Source organism: Rhinatrema bivittatum, chromosome 3 (genome assembly GCF_901001135.1).
Source record: "Rhinatrema bivittatum chromosome 3, aRhiBiv1.1, whole genome shotgun sequence".
Classification (NCBI taxonomy): Eukaryota; Metazoa; Chordata; class Amphibia; order Gymnophiona; family Rhinatrematidae; genus Rhinatrema; species Rhinatrema bivittatum.
Genome location: NC_042617.1, coordinates 415556462 through 415582383, shown reverse-complemented (window position 1 = coordinate 415582383; position 25922 = coordinate 415556462). Strand labels below are relative to the sequence as shown.

Genomic DNA, 25922 nt, shown 5'->3' with positions numbered 1-25922 from the left:
TTAAGAGGAGAGCCCCTGCGCGCGCCTAGGGGGCGGGGCCAGCAACGGGGAATCGACAGCGTCTCCCTCGCAGTGGGGACGCCGCAGCAGGCTGCGGAACGGGCCTGGGAGGCCGAAGATGGACTCGTACGGGCCGGGCTGGCCCCAAGGTGGGTGGAGGGACCGGGGTACGGCTCGGTCCCGCAACAGTTCCTGCGAGCCTATGTAAGTCTGCGGCAAGACAATTGGACTAGCCTTTTGCCCTGGGTGGAATTTGTGCTGAATTCCCTCTTATCTTCCTCCATGGGTTCATTGCCTTTCCAACTAGTCTACGGACGCCAACCTTTGCTGCCACTTCCACTCCCGCTGTCCATTGCTTCTCCAGCAGTGCAGGCTACTGCCCAGGAATTACACCAACTGTGGCAAAGTACACAACAATTGCTCGAAAGGGCTGCCCAGAGATCTAAGAAGGCTTTTGACACCCATCACCTTGCTGCAACCCAATTTCAATTTGGAGATAAGGTATGGCTCAGCACTAAGTTCATCTGCCTCAAGCTGCCCTCAGCTCACTTTGCTCCCAGATACATTGGACCTTATCCAGTGTTACATCGCCTGGGTCCTGTTATATATTGGCTGCAATTACCTCCATCACTCAAAATCCACAATGCATTTCATGTTTCTCCACTCAAGCCTTTAATTGTCTCTGGATTCTCCAAGAAACCACCCGACCCAGCTCCGCTGTCTTCTGAAGCCGACATCACCTACCAAGTCCGGGAGGTCTTGTATATCCGGAAACATGGGAGAAAATTGGAGTATCTCCTGTCGTGGGAAGGGTTTGGTCCTGAGAAGAACAGCTGGGAACCCATGGCTAATATCTTGGACAAGGACCTTCTGTGACAGTTCCATATCAAGCATCCTCACAAACCCAAACCACCAGGGAGGGGCCTTAAGAAGGGGGGTACTATTATGCCTGTCGGTCGCAGACAGCTGCGACTGCGAGCACTCATGTCTTGAACTGCTCTTCTGCCCTCCCCGGGGCTGCTTGCTGCGCAGGCCTGTCTGTTCCGCAGTATTTCGCGGGACTCTCCTCAGCAGCATGGATGCTGCTGCTCCATGCTTCGACGCTGGGCCTCCCTAGGCGCGCATGCGCGTGTCACAGTCCCGCCTATGAAGCTGCTTCAGCGGGAACCTTGGGGGCGTCCCGCCATGATGATGTCATCAACCTCTCATTGATAAGCTCCTCCGTCACCCCCAGCAAACAGACTTGGCAACAAGTCCCACTCTGAACTCAGCTCCTGCAGATTCCTGAGACGTTGCCTGCTGCCGTGCCTTGGCAGCCAGTGTGCACTTCCTGGGGGACTTACTCCCCTGGCCTTCCCCTGCTCCTTGGGCTGGCTCTGCGCCTCTTGGGTTCAACCCTGCCTTGGCTCCAACTACTCTAGTCTCGTCGGATCTTCACAGTTCCTGTGATTTCCTCGTCAGGCCTCCCCGCTCCTTGGGGCTGTGCCTGCATCTCTGCCTAGTCTGGCAGCTCCTGCCTGCTCCTCGGGTCGCGCCTCTTCTTAAGAGTTCTACCTGGCCTCGTCCCGCTCATCGGGGTTGGACTCCAGCTTGTTCCTGTCTACTGCTCTGCTCATCGGGTCAGCTACCATGTCATCTCTGGCAACACCTTCGCTCTCCAGGTTCCTCCCTACTTCAGCTGCTGTGGTTAACCGGACTACCCCACCCCGTGTGTGGTCTACATCCATTCCTACATCCATCATCCTGCAGCTGAGCCATCTTGGGTTCCGGAGAACCTCTACAACTCACCATCCTACGGGGATTAGCTACAGGTCCCTGGGGCCTCTCCATTGCTTGTTCAAGAGCTCTCCTCTGTGCCGGTATCTCGCCTTCCGATGGCGCAGACCAGTGGGGCTCCTCCCTACAGGCTGTAACAACTTGCACCTCGGGTCAAGGGTCCACTAACTCATCAACCATAACTTATGTAATGGATTTCAAGGGAACAAAAGCTTGATTATTGTCAATCACTTCATTTCTGCATTAATTATCAGTAAAGTTATATTGGAACTGCATTCATTGTCCAATATGACTATTATTGTACATGTTTAAAACTTTTAAAACAATCCTCAGGACCTTGGAGATCAGTATACCCCTTCCTATATTGACCTTAAGGACAGTATAGGAAGTTTGGAAAGCTTAAGTCCTTGGAACTGGATGTAGCCTGTGGACTCCTCAGTGAGTACCTCAGCCCAGGGGGTTACACTTGAACTGTACATGAAAGCAGATGGGAAGCCAATGTAATGAACTGAGAAAAAGGGTTACATGGTTGTAGCAATATGAAGGAGGATAAGTTGTGCAGCTGAATCTTGAGTAGATTGCAGTGGAGAAAGATAGTTCAGTGGGCAAAGGCAAGTTGCAGTAGTCTAAGCTGGAAGTGATAAGATTCTGGCTGAGCATTTTGGTAGCAAGGGAAAGGAAGGGATGGATTTTTGCAATGTTATAGTAGAAGAAACAATATACTTTAACAGTGTTTTGGATATGTGTAGAGAAGAAGAGAGAAGCATCAAAGATGACCCATGGTTATGGGCTCAAGGAACCAGGAGGATGAGAGTGCCATCCACAGAGACAGAAAAAAATGGAAGAGGGAAAATGGATTTTGGGGGAAAGACAAGAAGTTCCATCTTGGCTATGTTATGTTTAAGGTAGTGTTAGGATATCCAGGCAACGATGTCAGAAAAGCAGAAGAAGATTTGGAATTGAATTCTTGATGAAATTTCTGGAGCAGAGAGGTAGAGCTGGAAGTTATCAGCATAAAAGTGGTACTGAAAGCTGTGATCATAACACCAAGGTAAGAAGTGTAAAGTGTTGAATCTTAGAAAGCCCAGCACTGGCTTATGTTGTGCTTTTTCTCTGACTGGCTTATTGCAACTGCATTGCAACTATGCCAGTCTTATAGAGATAAGAATGTAACTGCTTAAAGGCTATGAACTTAATTAACTATTGCAAAAAGTAGAAGTTATAAGGTTATATGCATGCAAACAAAACCAGCTTCAACCAGCTTTTGTTTGTCTCATAGAATGGAGTGGTTTGCCATAATGTAGGTAATATTATTATACATAAGATACCAAATCTACTAGAAGTTTGTGGTGTAACTAAATACTTAGATGGTAACTTTAATATGCGTGCATGGGTGCCTATACATGTGCGTATGGTGCATGAGTGCTCATACGCAGAAATTTTAAATCATGTGTGCAGTTAAACATGTATGATTTCAAATATGCCTACTGCACTTATGTGTGCTCCTAATTTTAAGCAGTCTCTCAAGCTAATGTATTTCATGTATTTCCTTAGGACATTGTCAGCTTTAATATGTGCAAGTAAGCAGATTTTAAAACATGCTCTCATGAAGGACATTCCCAGTTTTACCAATTAGTCCACCAGTTTGCCCAGTCCATCTTGAGGTCATCCAGACCCCTCTGGTTCTTCAGCCTGCACTCACCCAGTTGACCCTCATCCAGTCGTTTAGGACTTACACGTCATCAAAAGTGGAAGTAAACCTGTGCAGCTAAGAATCCACCACGTGCTGTGGCCTCTGGATTTAAAATATGGATTTATACACATAGATTTTGGCCCTGTCCCAGAACACCCCTGACAAGCCCCAACTCTGCACCCCCCCTTTTTTTTTACTCAAGCACATACATATAAGTGCATAATTTGCTGCTTTTAAAATACGAGTCGCTCACACTTGGCACATATACTCGCATAAATGAGCCTATTAACACAAGCAATTCTTAAAATTCACCCCTTATTGGGAAGAAATAGTCTTTTGTCTAATATGAAAGTATGCTGTACTCTAGGTAAGACCACCCAGAGGTGGTATACATCAATTATAAACTGTGTACTAATAAATGCTAATTATTAATGTAACACTCTGTGATAAAAGACTGTATCTCTATAAACAGGCAGATTGCATTGTGTGATCTCTTTGCATGCAAGTTCTTATAATAAAACCTTTTACCGGTTTCCTTGGGTGTGGCCCTTTGTAGAGAACCCTAAGAGGAAGTTTAGGGAATTCACCTACCATGATGATCTTTCCTATAATTTCCTGGTGAATTGGCCATTATTTGAGGAAGAAGATCTCATGTAAGAATCCTCGGTTTCTTTTGCCTGTTTGTCCCTTACCCCTCTGTCCGCCTACTGCTCTTACCCTCTAGTAATTGTTGTTTTTTTTTTTTAATTGCCCTCCCTCCTCCTGCCTGTGTTTCTCCTTTTAATTTTAATTTTCTTTTTTTTTTCTCAGTGCTATGCTACTCTCTCTCTGCCGCTTCTCTGTTTGCTGTCCCTCCCTTGCTGCTGGGCCTGGCTCAGGGAGCACCTTCCCCTTGTCAGTACACAAGGGGGGAAAGTTGATGATGGTCTCTGCTGCCCCAGTTCCCTATCCTGGTCTCTTTCTCTGCTAGCACGTAGGGGACTTCTGTTGACAAACAAATGGAGGGGTCCATCTGTGGTGGAAGTCTGGCTGCCCCATCTTCCCCAAGGCCACAAAGTGAGAGAGCTAGGCAGATACAGTGGAAGCTTAGGAACCTGGTACAGCCCTCCTGTACTACAAGTCCCAGATTCCCTAGTGCTAAGGGAGGTGGGAGGGACCAAGCTCAAAGGCCCTGGGTTCAGGGGAAAACCAGGGAGGAGGGATGAAGCCGAGTTTGATTGGAAAGACGAGTGGCAGGAGAAGGGTGGGGGCTTGCTCTGAAACACCAGGAGGAGAATCCACTGGGGGAGGGGAAGCAGCTGACCTGGTCCCAGAACCCATGGAGTTCCAAGAAGCAGAGGAGTCCCAAGACAACGGGGAGCTCATGGATACATCGGAATAGCCCAGAAGAGGTGAGTCCCCAGGTGGGGAGTCAGGATAAAGATTTCCTTTTTGGAGGTGTAGAGAATGCAAATGGAGTTACTGAGGACTGCCCACCTAGTGGATTTCTGTGGGAGGAGAGGGAGGTTGAAATCCCCATCAGCAGTGTACAGCTGTTGGAGAGTGTGGGTGTGTTAAAGAGTCTGGTGAATAACTTCGCCTACTGGAGAAAAGGTGCTGGAATTACTATGGGGAAACTTAAAAAAAAAAGAGAAGAAAAACTGCTGGTATTCTCCCAAAGTGTCAGGAGGGCCTTAACAGGGAGCTTACTTTGGGATGTTTGATTTGGACTTTGTTGTTTTACCCCAAAGACTGAGAGGGACAATAATTACCTGGAGAATTGCTGGTACAGCTGGAAGAAGTGTGCAGTGAACTGATTACTGGCAGGATTGGGGTTTTTTTGTTGTATTTTTTTGTTTACCTTTTGGACTAAAGGCTGAAACAAGCAGTAGGACATTGGTAGTTGAAGGGGCAACACTCCCTCAGTTTCCCTCCCAGGTTAAGAGGGGAGGGAAGGACTCAAGTGGAGCTACTAAAGTGGGGAGCTGGGTTCAGGCAGCTGCCCTGCGAAAGTATACTGCAAACTGCAAGCATTGTTCCTGAGAAGTCTGGACTGTTATGGATTGACCTGAAAGGCTAGCACTGCTTGAAGGCGGGAGGACAAGAGACTAAAGGCTGTTTCTTGAGGGTACTCACTGCAGGCCCCCAGCCCAAGCCATCCATGGGAACATTGCTCCAACTCTGGAGACCAGTGAGGTGACCCGAGGCTACTACACGTGGTGGCAGCAGTAGGATTCTGGACCACTCAGAGCGGAGGCGGAGCCATGAAGCCGGGGAGGCATCGTGATTGCCACAGATGGGGTGGACGGATAACGGAGTCTAATTCAAACAGCGCCAAAGCCTGTACCTGGTGGAGGAAGGGTACGGCGCAAGTCAGACCCTGAGGAGGGAAGGGGAGAAGCACAGTGAACCTAGCAGGTGAAGCAGGGTGAGGAGGGCAGATGCATAGGATGCTGAGAACATCTTGGCAGCTGGTGAGCAGTCTGTCCCCAAGCCAGAAGGGAAATTGGAAAAGAGTGGTCAATCCGCACTTGGGTTTTTTCTTTTTGTCTCCCTCAGATATCAGGATGACTTCCAAAGAAATCTGGAAATGGCTGACGGACCAGCTCCAGCAGCAACAGGAAGGCTTTCAGCATCTAGTCCAAAACATGATCGCCCGCAGCAACAGCAGCCGTTGCTACACCTGTTGGAGGAACAGGCCAAGCTGACACGTCCAATGCCTTCACAGAGAGGAGAACAAGAGGGAGGTATCGTACTCCCGCAGACTGAGAACTTTGGGGATGGAGAAGTGGCCCGTGGACTGTTGCTGACCTGAATGGGGGAAGGGGACGACTCGGATGCATTTTTGACAATGTTTGAAAGAATAGCTGCATGGCTGCGGACACTGTGGGCGTATCGGTTAGCCACCTATCTTACCGGGGAAGCTCAAATGCCATTTCGAGCCTTGACTCCAGAGGAGGCCGCAGACCATGACACGTTGAAGGCCACTATTAGAGACCAGTTGGGGCTTACAAGGGAATCATACTGTTAGAAGTTTTGGGCGATGAGAATGGTTGCCGGGGACAGGCCCTGAGCTTTGGCATAGCAGCTCAAGGATTTGGCCTGTAGGTGGATTGAACCAGAGGGCAAGTCTGCTATGGAGGTAGTGTCCATAGTAGTGTTGGAGCAATTTTTAAAGGCCATTCACCTGAAAGTCAAAGAGTGGCTGGTGAGGGAGGGGGCATCTACCATGGGAAGTGCAGTCACCCTGGCAGAGCAGTATATGGAGACTGAGACCACCCTTAGGTCTGATGAGGGTGAGGGCGGCCAAGGAGGCCTTCATAGGCAAGGAATTCAGGATCTAGATAAAGGGAAGAGGGGACAAGGTGACCCTCAGGGGCTCACATCACGAATGGAGCAATTTTTCCCACCAGGGAGAGGAAGGGATAGAGATCGCTCTACTGCCAGGAGGGAAAGTGGCCCAAATTACGCCCTGAGATGCTATGGCTGTGGGGAGGTCAGGCACAAATGACGTACTTGCCCCAGAGTGAATTATACGGCAACTAGGGTCAGGCCGTCTGGGGGAGCAGGTTCTTCAGAGGGAGGTAACCATTCATATACACAGTGAGAATTAACAGGAGGCCCACCTAGGCCCTCCTGGACACTGGAGCCAACCAGCCCATGGTATCTATAGAATGGGCTGAGGGTGCAGACACGGCGAAGGGGCATGGACATGATATTGGGGAGAGGACTGACCAGGTGCTGGTAAGGTGTGTTCATGGGCACCCTGAGTACCACCAAATGAAAGAGGCAGCAGGCCAGCGGGAATGCCTCCCCGAGGCAATAGTGGACGGGCTCCCATTTGAAGCCATATTAGGGGGAGATTGGCCCACTATGAGCCAATTGGTGTGGGGGTTAGGAATCTCTTCTCAACTCGGTCCCACCAAGGACAGGAATTGGCCCCAGACCACCATGTGGGGCAAATTTACCCTTTCAAGGACGAAGAGTTGTACTCGGGGTCCAGTAGGGGAAGGAAACCCAGGGCCCGACATAAAGAGGAGAAATAGAGTCATAGGGGTGTCCAGACTCTGGTAGGGGAAATTGCTGAGGTAGACAAGTGAGCGCAGGGGATTCCAGGAAGAGCAGGAACATGATGAGACCCTGAGGGAGGGTTGGAGGCAAGCCTTTGCAAGAAATGAGGAGGCGTTGGATGGAGAAAATAAACAGGGTTTTGTGTATAGGATAGAAGAGGATGAAAAGGGGGGTCCTACGGGGGGGTCCTACAGTATAACAACTGTTGGTTCCCAGGTCCTTTCAGGATCAGGTGCTAGACCAGGCTCATAATTCCTCGATAGCAGGGCATCAGGAGGTCCAGAACACATTGGCACCGATTAAGACCCAATTTTATTGGCCGGGATTCTACAGAGATTTGAAGAACTATTGCTTGTCTTGTCCTCAATGCCAATGGGTTCCCTTGGGGGTACCCCTACGGGCCCCTCTGATACCCTTACCTGTAATGGAAGATCCTGTCTGCTGGGTTGCCTTAGACCTCGAGGGCCCCTTTGAGAAGAATCGCTGAGGGTATAAGTATCTGCTAGTAATGGTAGATTATGCTATGTGATATCCCTGGGCCATCCCCCTGAGGAATGCAGGTGCCCCAAGTATTGCATAGGAATTGTTGAAAATCTTCTCTACTGTGGGGTTCCTAGGGAAACAAACTTCATGGCATGAACCTTGAGCTAGGTATGGGACACCTTTGGGATCTGCCATGTGTGCACAGCCGCTTATCATCCCCAGACCGATGGTCTAGTAGAGAGGTTCAATCGGACCCTAAAGGGAATGTTAAGATGGTGACTGTGAGAAGACATATCTCGCCCATACTGCAGTCTCTACACTGGTTACCAATCAAAGCCAGGATTTCGTTCAAAGTACTTATGATGATACATAAAGACATTCATAACATCGCCCCTCTCAAACTGAGCCATCAATTCCGGGCTCATACCTCTGAAAGACCAATCAGAAGAGCTTACAAAGGCTCTCTGCATGCCCCCCCTACTAAATCTTCTCTAAGCAAAAGAGCGTTATCTACATCTGGGCCGACTCTTTGGAACACTCTCCCTCCTGACCTCCGTCAAGAACATTGTCTCCTAACCTTCAAGAAAGACTTAAAAACTTGGCTGTTCAATCAAACTTTCCTTGAAAACCCAAGTTCTCTTTGATGCAGGTCCTAGAACATGACTCCAAGACCTATGCTAACAGTTATTGGACTTACTGAACTATCTTTTCACAGTCCCTCGAGGATCCATCCTAGTTTTAAATAAAGTATTTTATTTATTTTATTTTATTTTATTTATTTACTTATCATTATTTTATTTATCCTGAATTTTATTTCATTTTTTTGGTTTTTGTTCTCGGTTTGTTATGGTTTGTCATGGTTCCCTATTTCCAAATGTTTTTCTGAATGTTTCCAATTACTAAGTTCATTGTTTAATGTATCGCCTCCCAGCGAAAGTTCAGTTCCATTGTAAACCGGTGTGATCTATATTCTTTATAGGAATATCGGTATATAAAAATTCAAAATAAATAAATAAATAAATAAGACCCCCGAGACTGGGCCCAGCTTGTCCCCTTTTTGCTATTCACTGCACGGGAGAGCTCCCAGGTCTCAACGGGTTTTTCCCCCTTTGAGTGAATGTTTGGTAGACAACCTCGGGGACCCCAGACATGGTGTGGGAAGCCTAGGGAGGGGAGCCTTCACAGAACAAGGGGATATTATCTTACCTGCTAGGTCTCAGGGAGAAAATGGAATGGGCCAGGACATTGGCAAGGGCTAATCAAGAGAAGCAGAGACTATTATGATAAAGAAGCTAGGGAGAGGAAGTTGCAGGTAAGGGATAGAGTGTTGGTGCTGCTACCCACATCTTCCAACAAACTCCTAGCAAAATGGAAGGGGCCGGGGCAGGTGGTATGCCAGATGGGGCTGGTAGATTATCAAGTATGGCTGAGGCAGGGTCACCTGCAAACATAAACATGTTAAAAACTTGGTTGTCCCGAGAGGCCCTCCTCACCATGAAGGACACTGGTGGGGAAGGGGATCTGGGTCCCCAAATCTCAGCAATGCAGGAGAGAGATCCATAGCTCTGGGTTTATCTTATTCTCAACGGACGCAGGTTGAGGCTTTGGTGAAGAGGAACTGAAATGTATTTTCCCCATACCCGGGGACCACTAGGGTGGTCAGCCATAGCATTATTACACCCCTGGGGAAGGTCATTAGACAGAAGCCCTACAGGCTTCCTGATGCTAGACAAGAAGGAGTTGTCAAGCAAATGAAAGAGATGTTACGATTAGGTGTCATAGAGGAATCCTGTAGCCTGTGGTTGAGCCCCATAGTATTAGTGCCCAAGTTTGACGGTATCCTACTTTTTTGTATCGACTTCAGACAAGTGAACTCCATATCTCAGTTCGATGCATATCCAATGCCTAAGATAGACGAGCTGGTGGACTGACTGAGGAAGGCCCAATTCATTTCTACTTTAGACCTAATGAAGGGATATTGGCAGATCCCATTAGATCCTCAGTCCCAGGATAAGATAGCCTTTGCCACCCCACCGGGCCTTTACCAGTTAAAAAGAATGCCATTTGGCTTACATGGTGCTGCTGCAGATATTCAGAGAATGATGAACATTGTGTTAAGACCCCCTCCAGCGGTACGCAGCAGCCTACATAGATGATATCATGATCCACACCGAGAACTGGGAAGACTATTTAAAGTACTTGGAAGCAGTATTAGGGTCATTGCGGGCGGCAGAACTCAGGGCTAATCCTAAGAAATGCCATCTGCTGGAGAGGGAAGTACAACATTTAGTATACTGGTTGGGTGGAGGAGAGATAAGACCGCTGGTAGACAAGATAGCAGCTGTCCGCCATTTTCCGCCCCCCCCCCCTCCAAAAGAAATAAGCAGGTTAGATCGTTCCTGGGGCTAGTGGGGTCTTACCGGAGGTTTGTACCACATCTCACTGAATGGGCAGCAGTTCTCTCAGATCTCCTAAAGAAGGGGAGTCGAAATCCCCTACAGTGGGGCACAGCCCAAGAAGGAGCCTTCACAGATTTAAAGGAGGTACTGTGTAGTGCCCCAGTTTTGAAAGGGGTGGATTTTGACCACGAGTTTATACTCCAGACTGATGCCTCTGGGGAGGGACTAGGTGCCGTGCTGTCCCAGGTACACCAAGGGGAGGAACATCTGGTGAAATACTTGAGTCGAAAGCTATTAAGCCATAAGCAGAAATACTCCACAATTGAAAAAGAGTGTTTGACTATCCTTGCTTTCTTGGACCTCCTCGGCTTTGATCATCATATTGGTCACTGACTACGAGTATCGCTGCCTGCCTCGACCCCTGCCTGGAATCCAACCACGAGTAACGTCGCCTGCCTCCATCACCACAGAGACCCCATGTAAGTCCAGCCGGCCCCAGCATCCAAGGGCTCAACCTAAGGGGAAAGTGAGCTGGTAGTGGGGAAGCTCCAGAGGGGTCTCTGCCTGTCTTCAGCTTCGCCTCCCTTGCTCCAAGGGTCCAGCTGCGCAACAGGTTGCCAAGGCCATGGTCTCGGCAGAGGCTTCAGTGCTTCAGGCCATTCCTGGACTCGCTCATAAAATTCAGGAACAGCAGCACTTCCTAGAGGCTCTGGCAACCTCCTTTGAATGCCTCAACACTCGGCTGGACGCTATGGCTAACCAGGCTGCGTCTTCTCTTCCGCCGGCGACTTCGCTGACCTCGGTGACCCCTTCACATCCGTCAGTACCTTCACCGGCATCCTCGCGGTACGGCAGTGATCCTAAATAGTGTCGGGGGTTCATAAACCAGTGCTTTATGCACTTTTCTCTCCAGCCGGCTCTTTTTCTGGACAACTCCACCAAGGTTACTTTCATCCTCTCGCCTTGATGGCAAGGCCCTGGCTTGGGCTTCCCTGCTTTGGGAACTCTGACTGCAGGTCTTATCCCATTTCATCTCCTCCTTCAAGAAGGTCTTTGATGACCCCGGGTGACTGGCAACTTCTTCTGCAGATCTCCTGCATCTCCATCAAGGGAACTGTTCTCTGACTGACTACATCATAGAATTCTGCACCCTAGCCATGGAGCTCGGCAGGCGGGAGGACTGTCTACGCCAAATTTTCCTGGAAAGGATTTTAGTCCATATTAAGAATGAACTAGCAGCTTGTAATCTCCCGAAATCCTTAGAGGACCTCATCAACCTGGCCGGGAGGACAGACCGTTGCCCTCAAGAACGTCCCCGGGAGTTCCATACCCCTTATAGATCTGCTCCTACCAGGCTTCGTTCTCCTACTCCCATCCCAGCTTCCACCTTAAAGGCTCCCTTTACCACTCAGACCGAGGAACCGATGCAAATAGGCCATGGCTGCTTCACGCCTGAAGAGCGCCTATGGAGACAATGAGCTGGCTTTTGTCTGTACTGTGGCGCGGCAGGACATTGACTTGCGGAGTGCCTCATCTATCCAGGAAACTTCCCAGCCTAGGGAACCATGGGGGCAAGTCCTTAGGCTTCTCCACTCCAGCCACCCTGCTAACCCTCTCTGCAACCATCTCTCTGGACCAGCAAAGCTTCCCAGTCTTGGCTCTTGTGGACTCTGGGGCTGGTGGGAATTTTCTCATGAAGTCACTCGTAGACCACCAGCATATTCCAACTGTGCCTAAGGAGTTGCCTCTTGTCATAACCTCCATCCAAGGTGTTCCATTGCCCAGGAGGGTTACCTTAACCACAGTCCTGGTCACTGTGAGTATCGGAGCATTACATGTGGAGGAGATTGAATTCCACATGATTGACAAGTACATTCATCCTATGATCTTAGGATTGCCGTGGCTACAACTCCACTCTCCCCAATTTGATTGGGTTTCTCTTGAACTTTTGAAATGGGGCCCTCATTGTCACCAGTCCTGCCTCAAAAGAGTTATGGCTCCCTCGCAACTCCCTTGGTCCTTCCCTGCTTCTTATGCAGATTTCTCAGATATGTTCTCTAAAGTCAAAGTGGAGATTCTACCACTCCACCGAGACTTTGACTGTGCCATTGAGCTGCTATCGGGTACCATGCCTCCGCGTAGTAGGGTTTACCTGCTATCCATTCTGGAAACCAAGGCTAGGTCGGACCATATCCGGGAGAACCTCGAGAAGGGGTTCATCTGACTATCCACCTCTCTGGTCGGCATGGGATTTTTCGTTGTGACTAAGAAGGATGGCACCCTATGGCCTTGTACTGATTACTGTGGCTTCAACGCGATCACCAAAAAGGATCGTTATCTGTTACCACTAATCGCAGAATTATTTGACCGCCTGCAGGGAGCCAAGATCTTCACCAAACTGGAATCTGTGAGGGGGCCTACAACCTGGTTTGTATTCGACCCAATGATGAATGGAAGACCACCTTCAACACTACGAACACCTCGTTATGCCTTTCGGGTTGTGTAATGCTCCGGCAATCTTTCAAAAAATGATGAATGAGATGTTCCGTGATCTCCTCTATAACAGAGTCATGGTGTATCTGGATGACATCCTTATATTCTCTAAGGACCTTTCATCTTATCACTGTGATGTCTGCCAAGTTCTGCAATACCTCCAGGAGCATCACCTGTATGCCAAGCTGGACAAATGCCTGTTCAAAAAAGAGAGCCTTCCCGTGGTTTTTCCAAGGATCCAAGCAAACTAAAGAGCATCCATGACTGGCCTCAACCAACTGGACTGCAAGCTCTCCAAAGGTTTTTGGGGTTCGCAAATTATTACTGACATTTCATTCCTAATTATTCCCTGATTGTAGCTCCCCGTATAGCCCTCACATGTAAGGGAGCCGATGTCAAGAACTGGACCCCTGAAGCCATGGCAGCATTTCAGGACCTAAAGGAAGCATTTCTACAGGAATCCTGCTTGCACCATCCAGACCCTAATCACCCCTTCATCCTAGAGTTGGACGCATCCTCGGTAGGAGCTGAGGCCGTGTTGAGTCAGTACTCTCCTAAGGGCACTCTGCATCTGTGTTTTATTTTTCCTGGAAGTTCTCCGCTGCTGAATGTAACTACAGGATTGTCGACAGAGAACTCCTTGATATCAAGCTAGCCCTCGAGGAATGGTGCCACTGGCTGGAGGGCACACAGCTTTGGTTCATGATCTACACTGATCATAAAAATCTCGAACACCTGCAACATGCCCCACGTTTGAATGCCCGATATGCCTGCTGGTCCCTCTTCTTCACCCACTTCAATTTTGACTTGAGGTACCACCCAGCAGACAAGAATGCTCGGGAGGTCCTGGATGTAAGAAGAAGTGGTCATAGGTGGGAGAACCTCCTCACTTGGGAAGGATACGGCCCAGAGGAGAATACTTGGGAGCTGGCTTCTAACATTTTGGACAAAAACAATTTCATGCCTCTCACCCTAAGAAGCCAAAATCCTCAGGAGGGGGACTTAAAGGAAGGGATACTGATAAGCTTGCCGGCCATGGAGCCCCATGACCGGCTTCACTTACCTCCACCTCTGAAGCGGGCCCGGGCTCCCTGGCAGCAGCAATTCTCCCCATTTGCGTGGCTCTGAGCTGCCAGCCAATGCCATCTGTGCCTCCTCCACAGCTGGGATGCTGCCGACTTCCTCCTGCACAGGACTGCTTCCTAGGCATGTGCATGCGCCTCCTTCAGTCATTTAAAGGACCCGCATTGGGAAAATGCCGTCGACCCTCCCTAAGGATGTCAGTCCTTCTGATCTATTTAAGGAAGGACCCTGCTTGGTCCTTGCTTCTTCTGAGCTACAGTGAGTTCCTGAGTTCTTCATCCCTTCCTTGCTTTCTTGGACCTCCTTGGCGTTGACCATCAGACCGGACACTGACTATGAGTAACACTGCCTGCTTCGACCCCTGCCTGGAATCCAACCATGAGTAATGCCGTCTGCTTTGACCCCTGCCTGGAATCCGACCACGAGTAAAACTGCCTGCCTCCATCACCACAGAGACCCCCACATAAGTCCAGCCAGCCCCGGCACCTGAGGGCTCAACTTAAGGGGAACGTGGGCTGGTAATGGTGAAACTCCAGAGGGGTCTCTGCCTGTCTTCAGCCTCGCCTACCGATAGTGGGGACCTGTGGGGCTTCTCCTCACAGGTAGTGTCAACTCCCCCTCAGACCAAGGTCCATCTGCGCAACACTTTCCAAAACTTGCTCTAACTGAACGCATAATTACCCTCGCAGTCCATGGAAAACCCATAAAATATCTAATTGATACTGGTGCTTCATAATCCACACTCCAAATGCAGTCTGTTCTTCCATTACCATTATCATCCCAGAATGTTCAGGTTGTGGATATTGCCAATACCACTGAGACCCTCCCCATTTATGTGACAGTGAGCCCACTGAAGACATCCCACTCTTTCCTTCTTTCTTCTTCTCCTCTTAATCTTCTAGGCCGAGAATTTATTTGTAGGCTCGGCTGCACTATTTTCTGTTCTGAGGGGGTAAATTTTTCCTTCAATTTCCTGAATCATCATCACCTCTGCCCTCAAATACCATCTTGGCAGTACAGGGCTGCATTGAATCAGTCCTTTTAGATACTAACTCCTCATTTACACTTTCCTGGCCTCCTAAGCTTGATCTTTCTCTAATATCAGAGTCTCTGTTAGCCATGTCCAACATTGACGTAGGTCTCCTTGATATCTCTCCAATTAAAATGTATCTTTCTCACATTCCAAAGCTTTGCCTAACCAATACCAATATCTTCTGAACCCTTTGGCTGTTGAGGGTATTTATCCAGTAATAACCAACTTATTGGGAAAAAAAAGGTACTTATCAAGGTCTCCCCTACTAAACTGAAAAATTGTAATACACGATTTTATCTGTGCAGAAACCAAATTCAGACAATTGGTGATTTGTTCAGGATTTAACACTCATTAATTCCACTATGCAGCCCAATACTCCTGTAGTCCCAGACCCTTACCCCATTTTATCCAAAATTTTCCCCTGAACCCTCTACATTTCCAGTTGTTAACTTGTGCTCTGACTTCTCTTCCATATCTGATTCTCCCGAGTCTCAATATCTATTCCAGTTCACATTTAAGAACTATGACACACCTGGAATAGTTTGCCCCCAAGGTTTTATTCATTCTCCTCCATCTTTTCCCAGGCCTTAGGTGATGTTCTAAGTTTGAATTTCCTGAAGGTTCCATCCTCTTGAAATATGTTGATAATTTGCTCCTTTGTTCTTTTTCCTTTGAGGCATCAGTCTCAGACATTTTGCAGCTTCTGATCCAACTAGCTGATAAAGAGTTGAAAGTTTCCAAAAGCAAGCTGCAACTTTGCTCTTCCTCTATCATTTATTTGGATTACTCTCTTTCTGCGGGACAATCCTCCCTTACTCAAGACTGCATATAAGTTATCCTCAGATATTCAGAACCTTCCACAGTAAACCAGCTGCAGTCCTTTTTAGGAATGATTAATTTATATCACCTTTGGATCCCAGATAATTCTGGTCTCACCAAGCCCCTTTACAGTCTCTTCAAAAATCATTTGTAATCCTCTTTTTCTTGGTGCCTAGCAGCTGAAGCCTCCTTTACATCTCTCAAGTGAGCCCCATCCATCTGCCCAGCCCTTAGCTTAACTAACTATTCTCTTCCTTTTTTTTGTACTGTCACAAACAAAATGGAATAGCCTCTGGAATTCTCACTTAGCCTCATAATGCCAAGCAGGACCCATTGCAACTCAAACCATTACTATAGCTGCTCTCTTGTTAAGGCTTCAATTATTTTATTCTCGAGCATTCTCTTCATCGTTTTGTTCCCCATTCAGTGTCAACCCTCCTTAACCATTCAGGGACACATCTGTTGATTTTGACCCAATTGTTTCACTATCAACTTCTCCTTTTTTCCGGAAGCCTCACCATTCATAATTTTCCTCCAATTAGTCTAGCCTCTTTACTACCTACTCCAGTTGGTGGTGAATCACATGGCTGTGCGGCAGCTGTGGAGACTGAATCTAAGATCCACCCTGATCACTCTCTTTGACCTTGCAAAACCCTGATTTTATTTATTTAGTTGATGGCTCCCATCTTAAAAGCCCTTCTGGAACATTTGCCACAGCCTATTCTGTGTGTTCTCCTTCTGACAATATTGAGACGACTCGCCTCCCTCCTGGACTGTCTGCTCAGATAGCAGATCTTTTTGACCTTACGCATGCTTGCATTTTAGCAGACAAACACTCTGTCACTATCTACAAGGATTCCTCCTACGCTTTTGGCATGGTGCATGATTTTGGCGCTTTGTAGCACAATCGTTGTTTCTTTACTTCATCAGGTGCACCCATTAAAAACACTGCTTTTGTTCATGCTCTACTACATGTTCTTTTTTCTTCCCTCACTGCTTGCTGTGGTGAAGTGCAAAGCATACACTTCTGCCAATACTTCTGAATAAAAGGAAATGTCTTGGCCTGTGCTGCTGCCCACTCTACAGACACTACTGTTCCTAATGACCAACTTTTCCCCTTACAGCTTCAGGACCAGATTACTGTCAATAATTTGCTTGCCTTACAGAAGGAAAATGGTAGCCACTACCCAGCTTGAATGAAGCACATTCCATGATGGCCTTTGGATAGGTCCTAATGGATTTCTCCTCCTTCCTTACATCCTTTCTTGGCTCATTTGATTCATTCTCATTCAAACTCGAGCCAAAGGAGGGTGGGAGGTCAAACATGAAATTCTATCATATTGGTAGGCTCAATTGTACAGAAAGTGTGTTATAGAGCATGTGCACTTTACAATGTGGGAAAAGGGTTATGGGTCACACCTTCAATCTGACTGCCCCTTGGGGCCTTTTTGTGAAATTGCAAATGCACTTTATTCACATAAACAAAGTTTTACATTATTGATATACTCTCACTATTGCCTGTGTTTTTACTGGATGGCTCAAAGCCTTTCCTATTACTAAAAACAATGTGGAAGCTGTGGCTAAGAAACTATTAAAAGGGATTATCCCTAGGTTTGGATCTAGTTTCTGAGACTGACAGGACAACTGATGCAGCAGATTGGAATGAAGTTGGGCCTCAAATTATTTTTCCATTGTCCACATAAACCATAGGCTTCCAGACTTATAGAGCATTTAAATGGGGCCTTAAAGACAAAGCTTGCTAAAATTATTCATGAGACTTCCTTAATGTAGCCAGAGGCCCTCCCACTTGCCCTCATGGCTATGAGAAACAAGACTAATTGTAAGCATGGACTTATGTCTTTTGAACTTTTGATGGGCCAATCAACACTAACTGTTTCAATATTCAACCTTGCAGTGAATCTTGACTTTGCCCAGGATGAAGCAATGTTACATTTTGTTTCTCAGCTACACCAGCAGATGTGAAGGAAACATCATTGAGCAGTAGCTACACTATCTATCCCACCAAATACAGCAGGATTAGACATTCAACTAGGTGATTTTGTATACCTTAAATTATTCTAGAGAACTGTCTGCAACCCAGGTGCAAAGGCCCTTACCAAGTTCTTATGGTAAGCCACTCAGCATTAAATCCACAAAGACTTAATCACGGGGTCCACATCATTGCAAAAAGACATTTGCTCTGATTACTGCAGTTACAGATGAGGCCCACCTGAACTCCAGTGGGAGTGGCCCATCTGGGCTGGGTGGTGGATGGGCCATTGACTCTTCTTGTTTGTAACCTCTGAGCAATCAAACTTGAAGACATACTGGGAGGGGTCTATCGGGATCCCACAGTGGCAATGTGCATTTCCCTGTAATGAACATCATCTATGAAAGAAATGAAGAGGATACTTCTCTTCCTCTTCTGGGCCTCCACCTCCTCCACTTCCACAAATGTGATTCCAGACAATAATGGATATGTTCACCTCACTTGAGCTCTGCACAAGAACTTTAATCTTACCAATAATTAGGTCTGTTCTCATATCCCAGCTTCAGCCTATACCTTTATAGCTGCCTGTGCTTTCATTACAGTGCCAGTGAACCTTACTGCCATGAATAGTTCTGTGATATACCATAGCTGTGTTATCCCTCCAACGACTGTGAGAATCATTGAGGTCTCCTACCCCTTGGACCCTGCTGAATGGTGTTAGCAGCTCAATTCTGCTGATCACAGCCTTAACTTCCCTCATGAGGACAATTATCCTCATTGCCATTACACTATTAAGACTCTTACTAATAGAACTTATGTCCTCCCACTAGGGTGGATGAAGAACAGATCCTGTAGTATAGATTCCATCAACAGACCTGAAGCTGTACTGGTAGATATTTATTACAACTCCACGTTTCCTAATATTTATCACTGACACCCCTACTATACTTGGTACAGGCCACCTGTGAATTACCTGCTTTTCCATACCACAAATGCAGCTACTCTTCATTGTACAGCCGCTGAGACCTTCTACCTGTGCCTTTTATCGCAAGCCTTCAGTAAACTAATTTGTCTAGATGGTCTAAAGATAATTCAATGTGGACTTATAAATTAGCATGTGTATCCCTCTTTTCAAGCCAAAGTATCAAATGCAAGAATAACTGAAACCACCCCTGGAGTCTTCTTTTTGAATAAGAAAAGGGCCTTTAAAGTGTTCACAGTTAGTCATATTTCTCGAGTCGCCATGTGATATACTATCCCAAACTTTTCTGTTAACAGTTTCTCCAACATGTCCTTACTTTCCTCTGCATCCACCTATCACCTTGATATCTTAGCAGCTAGAGCAGCAGGTTGAGATCCAGAGAAGCCATGAGTGCACTGAACAAAGTTGGGCCTGGCTAGCATTGCTCTGCATGCTGCCCATTAATTTCCACACTGTGGAGATCATAATGAAGTTAGGAAGGAGAGGCATGCATGACTGTATTTGTGCTCATAAAATAGCTTCTGCATGTTTAAGAGCCACCGCTGATGTCTTGTTGCTTAGAGCAGAGTCCAGGTGCTGGTCTGGACCTGAGACATTGGTGATTTTTCCATGGCACATCTGATCAAATTTGAAGGTACACCAGTGTTCCATGGCGCACTGGTTGGGAAATACTAAGTTAAACTGTCCCAGTGTCTGTGAGTAAGCAGATACCAGGGAGAAAGAAAGGCACTGAGTTTAGCAAGTTGTTGTACTGTATTGTTATTTCCAACATCAAAGCAGTGAGTTTTTAGACTAGATTTGAATATGACCAGAGAGTCCACGATCTGGAATAAGTCACACTTGCCCTTATGAATCTTCCAGATGCACAATTTGGAAAGTATGTTTTCTTTGCGAATTGGTGTAAGGCACATGATGAACCTGTAAATATTGTTTATGAGATAATTCTATCTTTGTACTGCACTTTTGAGGTATGCATTTAAGTCTGAAATGTTTACATCGGAAGGCTCTCTGATTATGAAAGTGTTTGTTTTTGCAATTTCTAAATGTTAGTCATTTTTTCCCACTGATATTTAAAGCAAGGGTTTCATAACATTTTACAAATAAAATCCTTAGGGTACATTTTTAGTAATGGGACATGAAAAATTAAAGAATTCCCATGATAGGAGCTACATGTTTGATATATTTTACCCAAAATACAAACATACCCCTTTAAGTTATTTATATGAAAAATGAAGTGATGACTAATCAAAACTTACAAAAACAATTTGATTTTATATTTCTGAGAATGAAGTAGTTCTAAAAACTCTTTTTGGTGGACTTTACTAAAAATAAAAAAACATATTTAGACACATGTTTAAATTAAATGGATCTCTAAACTACATGTTGACTTGTTTTTATGTAGACCTACTCATGGCACAATTTTTAAATGCTAACAGGCACAGAAGACACTGAACTGGCCCTGGATTCTTGTGTTTTGCAGTTAGGCATGGTAATGGTACAACAAGATACTCCCACTGTGGCTTCAGGCAATTCATCATCCTCAGTCCATTCATTAATATCTGGATTGTAACACTGAATGCACTTCTTATATTTCTTTTCTATTTCATTCCAGCCACCTACCAAATAGATCTTACCATTAAGTGTTGAAGCACCTGAGGTACTTACTCCAGTCTGAAGTGGAGCAACATAACTCCATTGCCCAGTATGTGGATTATAACACTCAACAGGGAGGACATCAACCCTTTCACCTCGGCCACCAAGCTGGCTCCCACCCATTACATAGACTCTGTCACCAAAGGAAACAGCGCAGTGCCAACCTCTTGGAGTACTAAGGCTTGATTTATCTTGCCAACTGTCAGAAGAGGGGTCATACATGCATACCGAACGTGAATAAGCATTATTTATATAACCACCTGTCACCAAGATCCTACCATCTATGACTGCACTGGCATGACAGCACCTTGCCACCTCCTGTGGTGCTTTCATCTGCCACTGATTAGTTGAAGGTACATAGCATTCAAGTGAGGATAAACAGCCTTCTGCATTGCGACCACCCACTGCATAGAGGAGGCCATTGAATGCATTCAGGCTAAAATGTGTGCGCTTCTGATTCATATTTGCCAGGTGAATCCAGGCGTTGAAACGAGGATCATATCTGAAAATATTCCAAAATGATGAATTAATAAAATCCTCAAACACTCCTTAATGACAAATGTACTTTCTATTTGAAAGCGCATCAGTTGTGTTACTATTATACATGCAGTAGTTAATGTAAGTTGGTTTGAAATATATTTTCTGTACATAACATATAATAGTAGTATGCATACATATTTTAGATTTGTAGCCAGAAGATGTGGTCAAGGCCAGCAGTATAGCTGAGTTTATAAAAGATCTGGACATGATTAAGGAGGATAATTGTATTAACAATTATTAACCAGATAGGTGTGGGGATTTCCATACTTCTTACTTCTGGGAATGAGCAACAGGGAAGTGTTCTCCCCATTAAGATGTGCTGGGTACTTCCAAGGAACCTGAATTGGCCTCTGGAGACAGGATGCTGGGTTTGATGGACCATTGGTCTAACCCAGCATGGCACTAGGGTTACCCAATGGTTCCAGATTTTCAGGACAGATTGATCCATTTGCATGCAGGGACTTGGAGTTCTGAGTTTTCTATTGTGATCCCTAAGAAAAGCATGACTACAAGTCCCTGCATGCAGTGAGGTAAAATCAGGATTGGATCAACCTGTTTTGATAATCTGGAGCCAGGTAGGATCCCCACATGGCACTTCTTAGGATCTTATGATTTACAGACCTTTTACAGCTTTTGCTACTCTGCTTGTGCCTCAAAACTAAATCTGGCCCTATGGAAAGATTAAGCATCAAATATAGCCAGATTGCCATAGCAAGTCTAAAAGTATTTGGTATATGTGAGCAATAAACTACATAAAATAAAACTAAAGGGACCAATATTCAATAGGGCAGTTAGTGGCTAACCTGTCTGGTATTTTCAACAGGATAAAAGTCCTGCTGAATATACTTGCTTAATGTCATCCGGCTACATGTAGCAGGATAAGTTAAAAACATAAATGGCTATATTTGAATTTGTTTGTTTTTAAATTACCTGGCCTTGTGTGGCATATCTTTAAAAGATATGCAGCTAAGCAACATTGTCCTCACTTAAGATTCAGTAACAGAATCCCCTTCCTTCTCCCCCAAAGCCATACTTTTCTAACCTACCCCACATACACATATACACATACACCTCTTTTTAAACATCAAAGCTGTGCCAGAGTAAGGCTTTGGGGGAGGAGGAAGGGGATTCTGTTACTGAATCTTAAGGGAGGACAACGCTACTTAGCTGCATATCTTTCAAAGATATGCTGTTAAGTAGCATGTTATCTGGTTACACAAGGCTGGATAACTTTAGACCTGCTCAGATACTCAGCTAGGTTAGCCGGATATCTTAGCTAGGTTAGCCAGATATCTTAGCCCCCTCCCCGGAATGGCCTCAAAATACCCCTAGCCGGGTAACTAGTTATCTGGCTAGAATTTAACCGGATAAGGGCTGAATATAGCCAGCTATGTCATTTAAATGGATAACTGTTAGGTTATCCATCTAAATGGCTTTTGAATATGGACCTCAAGATATTTTAAGGTTGCCACTTCAGTGGGTCAATTTGAACAGGTTGATTCAGTTCTAGTTTTGCCCCATAGCATACATGAGATTGTTGTTTTGATTTGCCTATAAAATGTAGCCTATTTGGGTTCACCTGGGTGAGGTGGTAACTCTAATTATATTGAATTTTTGACAATTTCATCATCCAAGGAGACTTCTTATTGGGTCCACAGAAGCTAATTTTTTGTGTACTTGGTGTTGGTCTTACAGTTTGTGAGATACAAAGTTAGCATAAAACAAAATTACCTGCAGAAGTTGCTGACTGCATGCTTGGCTTGATTCCTGGCATCATTCTGATCTTCACCACCAGCCACATAAAGGAATCCATCCATCACAGACACACACTGGTTAAAACTTTTAGCAGGCATTTCAGCAAGTCTTTTCCATCCATTTTCTGGATTTCTGTAGAGGATTTCTCTACTTAGAGACTTCTCTGTTAAAGCTGGGCGGCCTCCAACAGTGATCAGCACTCTAGAACCCCCACGAATTCTTGTTCTTCTAGATTGCAATGTGTTCTGATGATATGGAAGCAAATGATAATTCATGGCATCTACTAGAAGTTTGTGACAATCAGGATCTTGCATCATTCTTGGTATAGTTTGAACATAATTGACTAGCTCTTGAGCTGAGATGGTGCCAAAACGAATGTTGCTCAACAGATCACCTGCATACTTTACCCGTTTTTGGTCAAAATCTAGCCATTTACTTGCAATCTGTAATGCAAGAATTTCAGAAGATAACTGCAAATCATCATCTATAAGAAGCTCATTGATCTGATCATAGGTAAGTTTTAAGAACTGTTCTGTCTCAGAAAATTCAATGAAATTGTCTCTAATAAATTTCTGTGCTGCCTCTTTGGTAGTTTTTAGCCCATACGTTTCTGCAAGGTTGGCAACGTACATGCAGTTTTCGACATTAATTTCTTGCAATAAAAAGTCACAGCACATCTTTACAAGGGTGTGAATCTGAAGGTAGATTGCTGAGGAAATTGTACTGCCAATTGTATACAGTGAGAGAGTAAGCTTTCCAGCATAAGCATATGTGATAACTGTTGCTAGACCTAAAGGTGATATGTCATTGAGGTCAACTGTTTGAATAGATGGATCTTTCTTAAGTATGTTATGAAAGTAGTTACTGCAAGAAGCCATAACTACTCTGTGAACAGCAAAGGATTTAGTTTTGGTAGCTATGGTCAGGTCACAAAGGAAGCCATCTTGTCTCATTCTGCTAAGTCCTTCCATGAGATTGGATCCATAAGAAGCATCACAGACTTCAGTAGAGATGCAGCTGAAGCCATTCCCTCCTTCCAAGAGGCCACTCAAGCCATTGAGTTTGCTAAGAGGACCATCCTCCACAATTATGGTCATTTCATTGATATCCGCTTTGTTCTTTTTGACTGTCTTCTTTTTCGGTGCCATGACTGCAATGAAATATCACAGCCAAGACCTTTCTAGGAAAAAAGGTAATTTAAAGATAATTATAGCATGATTAATATACATATGTTTACATTATAATAATATACACTAGAAGACAATGAAACATAATACACTAACCTATAATTGTTATGAAATGTAATATTTAGTTAATACAGTATGTGTTCTAATACAAACAAAAAAATCTGAACCCATTTTGATGATTATATATTCATGATCTACTTCAGTTAGTGTATCTTCTATATCCTTGAGTTCCATATTCAGTAAGTAGTGAGCAGAGAAGTTACCTGGTTAAAATTAGCTGTATAACTTTTCCCAGATAAACATCCTACTGAATATACTTTCCTAACGTATCCAGCTACCTGGGGATAAGGGGGGGGGGGGGTGGGGAATAGGTCTGGGAAGTCCAGGGGTAAGTTTTTTTTTAAACCATATGAGTGCCACTTAACTGGATATCTTTTAAAGATTTCTGGTTAAATGGCAGATTATCCAGCTACACAAATTATGCGGCTAACTTAGAGACTGATTCACTATGTTTTTTCTCTATTGACACAGAATGGGAGAAAAGACTTAGTGAATCAGATCCTTAGCTGGTTATAGCTAAAAATCAGCTAAGTTAGGCCTAGATTCATCACTTTGCTATAAATTTCACAGGCCTAATGCCTGTGATAAGAAAAAGGGGTGTGGTTAGGCTAATTTTCCAGTTACTGCATTGGACAGCTATTTTATTGCAATGTGCCTTATTTTTCATCATTCCCTGTGTTACTGCCTGGACAGGTGAGAGAGAGGAGAGAGAGAGAGCCTCAGTATTAGATAAATGGGTCAGTTTACTATTTATATCCCTGTTATGGGGGACCTTTAAATTCGGAGTAAGGTATCAGGGGTGGGGAGGGCAACCTAGGATACACCATCACATGTACAAATAGCACAGTAGACACTTATGAAGACTAGGTGTCATTCGGAGCACTGGGAGTTGAAAGAAAAGTAGATTTGTATACTGTACTCTCTGGTGTACTCTCTCAGTATTTGTCTAATATTGAGTTTTTCTCTCTCTCTCTCCCTCCCTCTCTCTCTCCAGCCTGAACCACAAAATGCATTAAAAGCATTTTCGATCCTATCACGGGGAAAATGCAGCCAAAAATGGTATAGTTATTTCCAGCGATAAAACCATTATCACGTGTGTTAATGCATTATCGCATGTGATAATGTGTTATCACATGTGTTAACTGACGAACATTTCCATAAACATTTCCACCCTAACTCCTCCCACATGAATAACTAATGCATAATTTGCATATCAACGCATGTGGTAATTAATGTGTGTGTTAGGGCCCTAATGCAGGCATTAAGCCATTATAGCAAAATGATGAGTGACCCTGTTAGCCAGCTAACTTTAACTCTTCCCAGAAATGCCCCCAGAATGCTCCTACATTATCTGGCTAAATTTTAAACAGATGATGAGTTATCCATCTAAAATGTAACTGTATAAGTGAGGGAAATACTAAATATTCATTATTTAGCTGGATAACTTGTGAGGTATCCAGTTAAATGTCTTTGAAAATTAACCCTCATATTTTTATTATATGATTAAAGAAATCATTAAAAACTTCATGCTGGGGGCCTGCCTGTGGTGGTGAGAGGGGGCTGCCGACAACCTGCCCAGCTGATTGGAGGGAGAGCGATAAGAACTGCTTGCACCTGCGGGGCTCCCGACCCGACCGTGACATCATCAGCCGAGGACCGCGAGTTTAAAAGCCCGTGGCGAGGAGGTGAGAGCGGGGCCTGCCTGTGGTGGTGAGAGGGGGCTGCCAACAACCTGCCCAGCTGATCGGAGGGAGAGCGATAAGAACTGCTTGCACCTGCGGGGCTCCCGACCCGACCGTGACATCATCAGCCGAGGACCGCGAGTTAAAAAACCCACGATGCTGCGGTGCGTAGCTGCCGCCAGCGCGTCGCCTAAGCCGTGCGCGCCCCTTTGGCACGCGCGGCTTAGATCGGCTTGATCGCCTT

At 45.5% G+C, this 25922-nt stretch overlaps 1 protein-coding gene across 2 annotated transcripts in view; it reads right to left on the bottom strand.

Moving 5' to 3' along the window:
- Positions 1–4192: 4192 nt before the first annotated feature.
- Positions 4193–25922, bottom strand: part of KLHL31 (kelch like family member 31) — a 43064-nt gene continuing 21334 nt past the window's right edge. The window contains exons 2-3 of one of the 2 annotated variants that reach the window (XM_029595711.1): positions 22726–23929; positions 4193–20956 (exon numbers count right to left, since the gene is read on the bottom strand). In XM_029595711.1, coding sequence (XP_029451571.1) covers positions 20224–20956; positions 22726–23897 — 1905 coding nt within the window. In that variant the 5' untranslated portion in view covers positions 23898–23929 and the 3' untranslated portion in view covers positions 4193–20223. The remainder of the gene's footprint in view (positions 20957–22725; positions 23930–25922) is intronic. The other variant, XM_029595712.1, reaches the window with a different exon arrangement.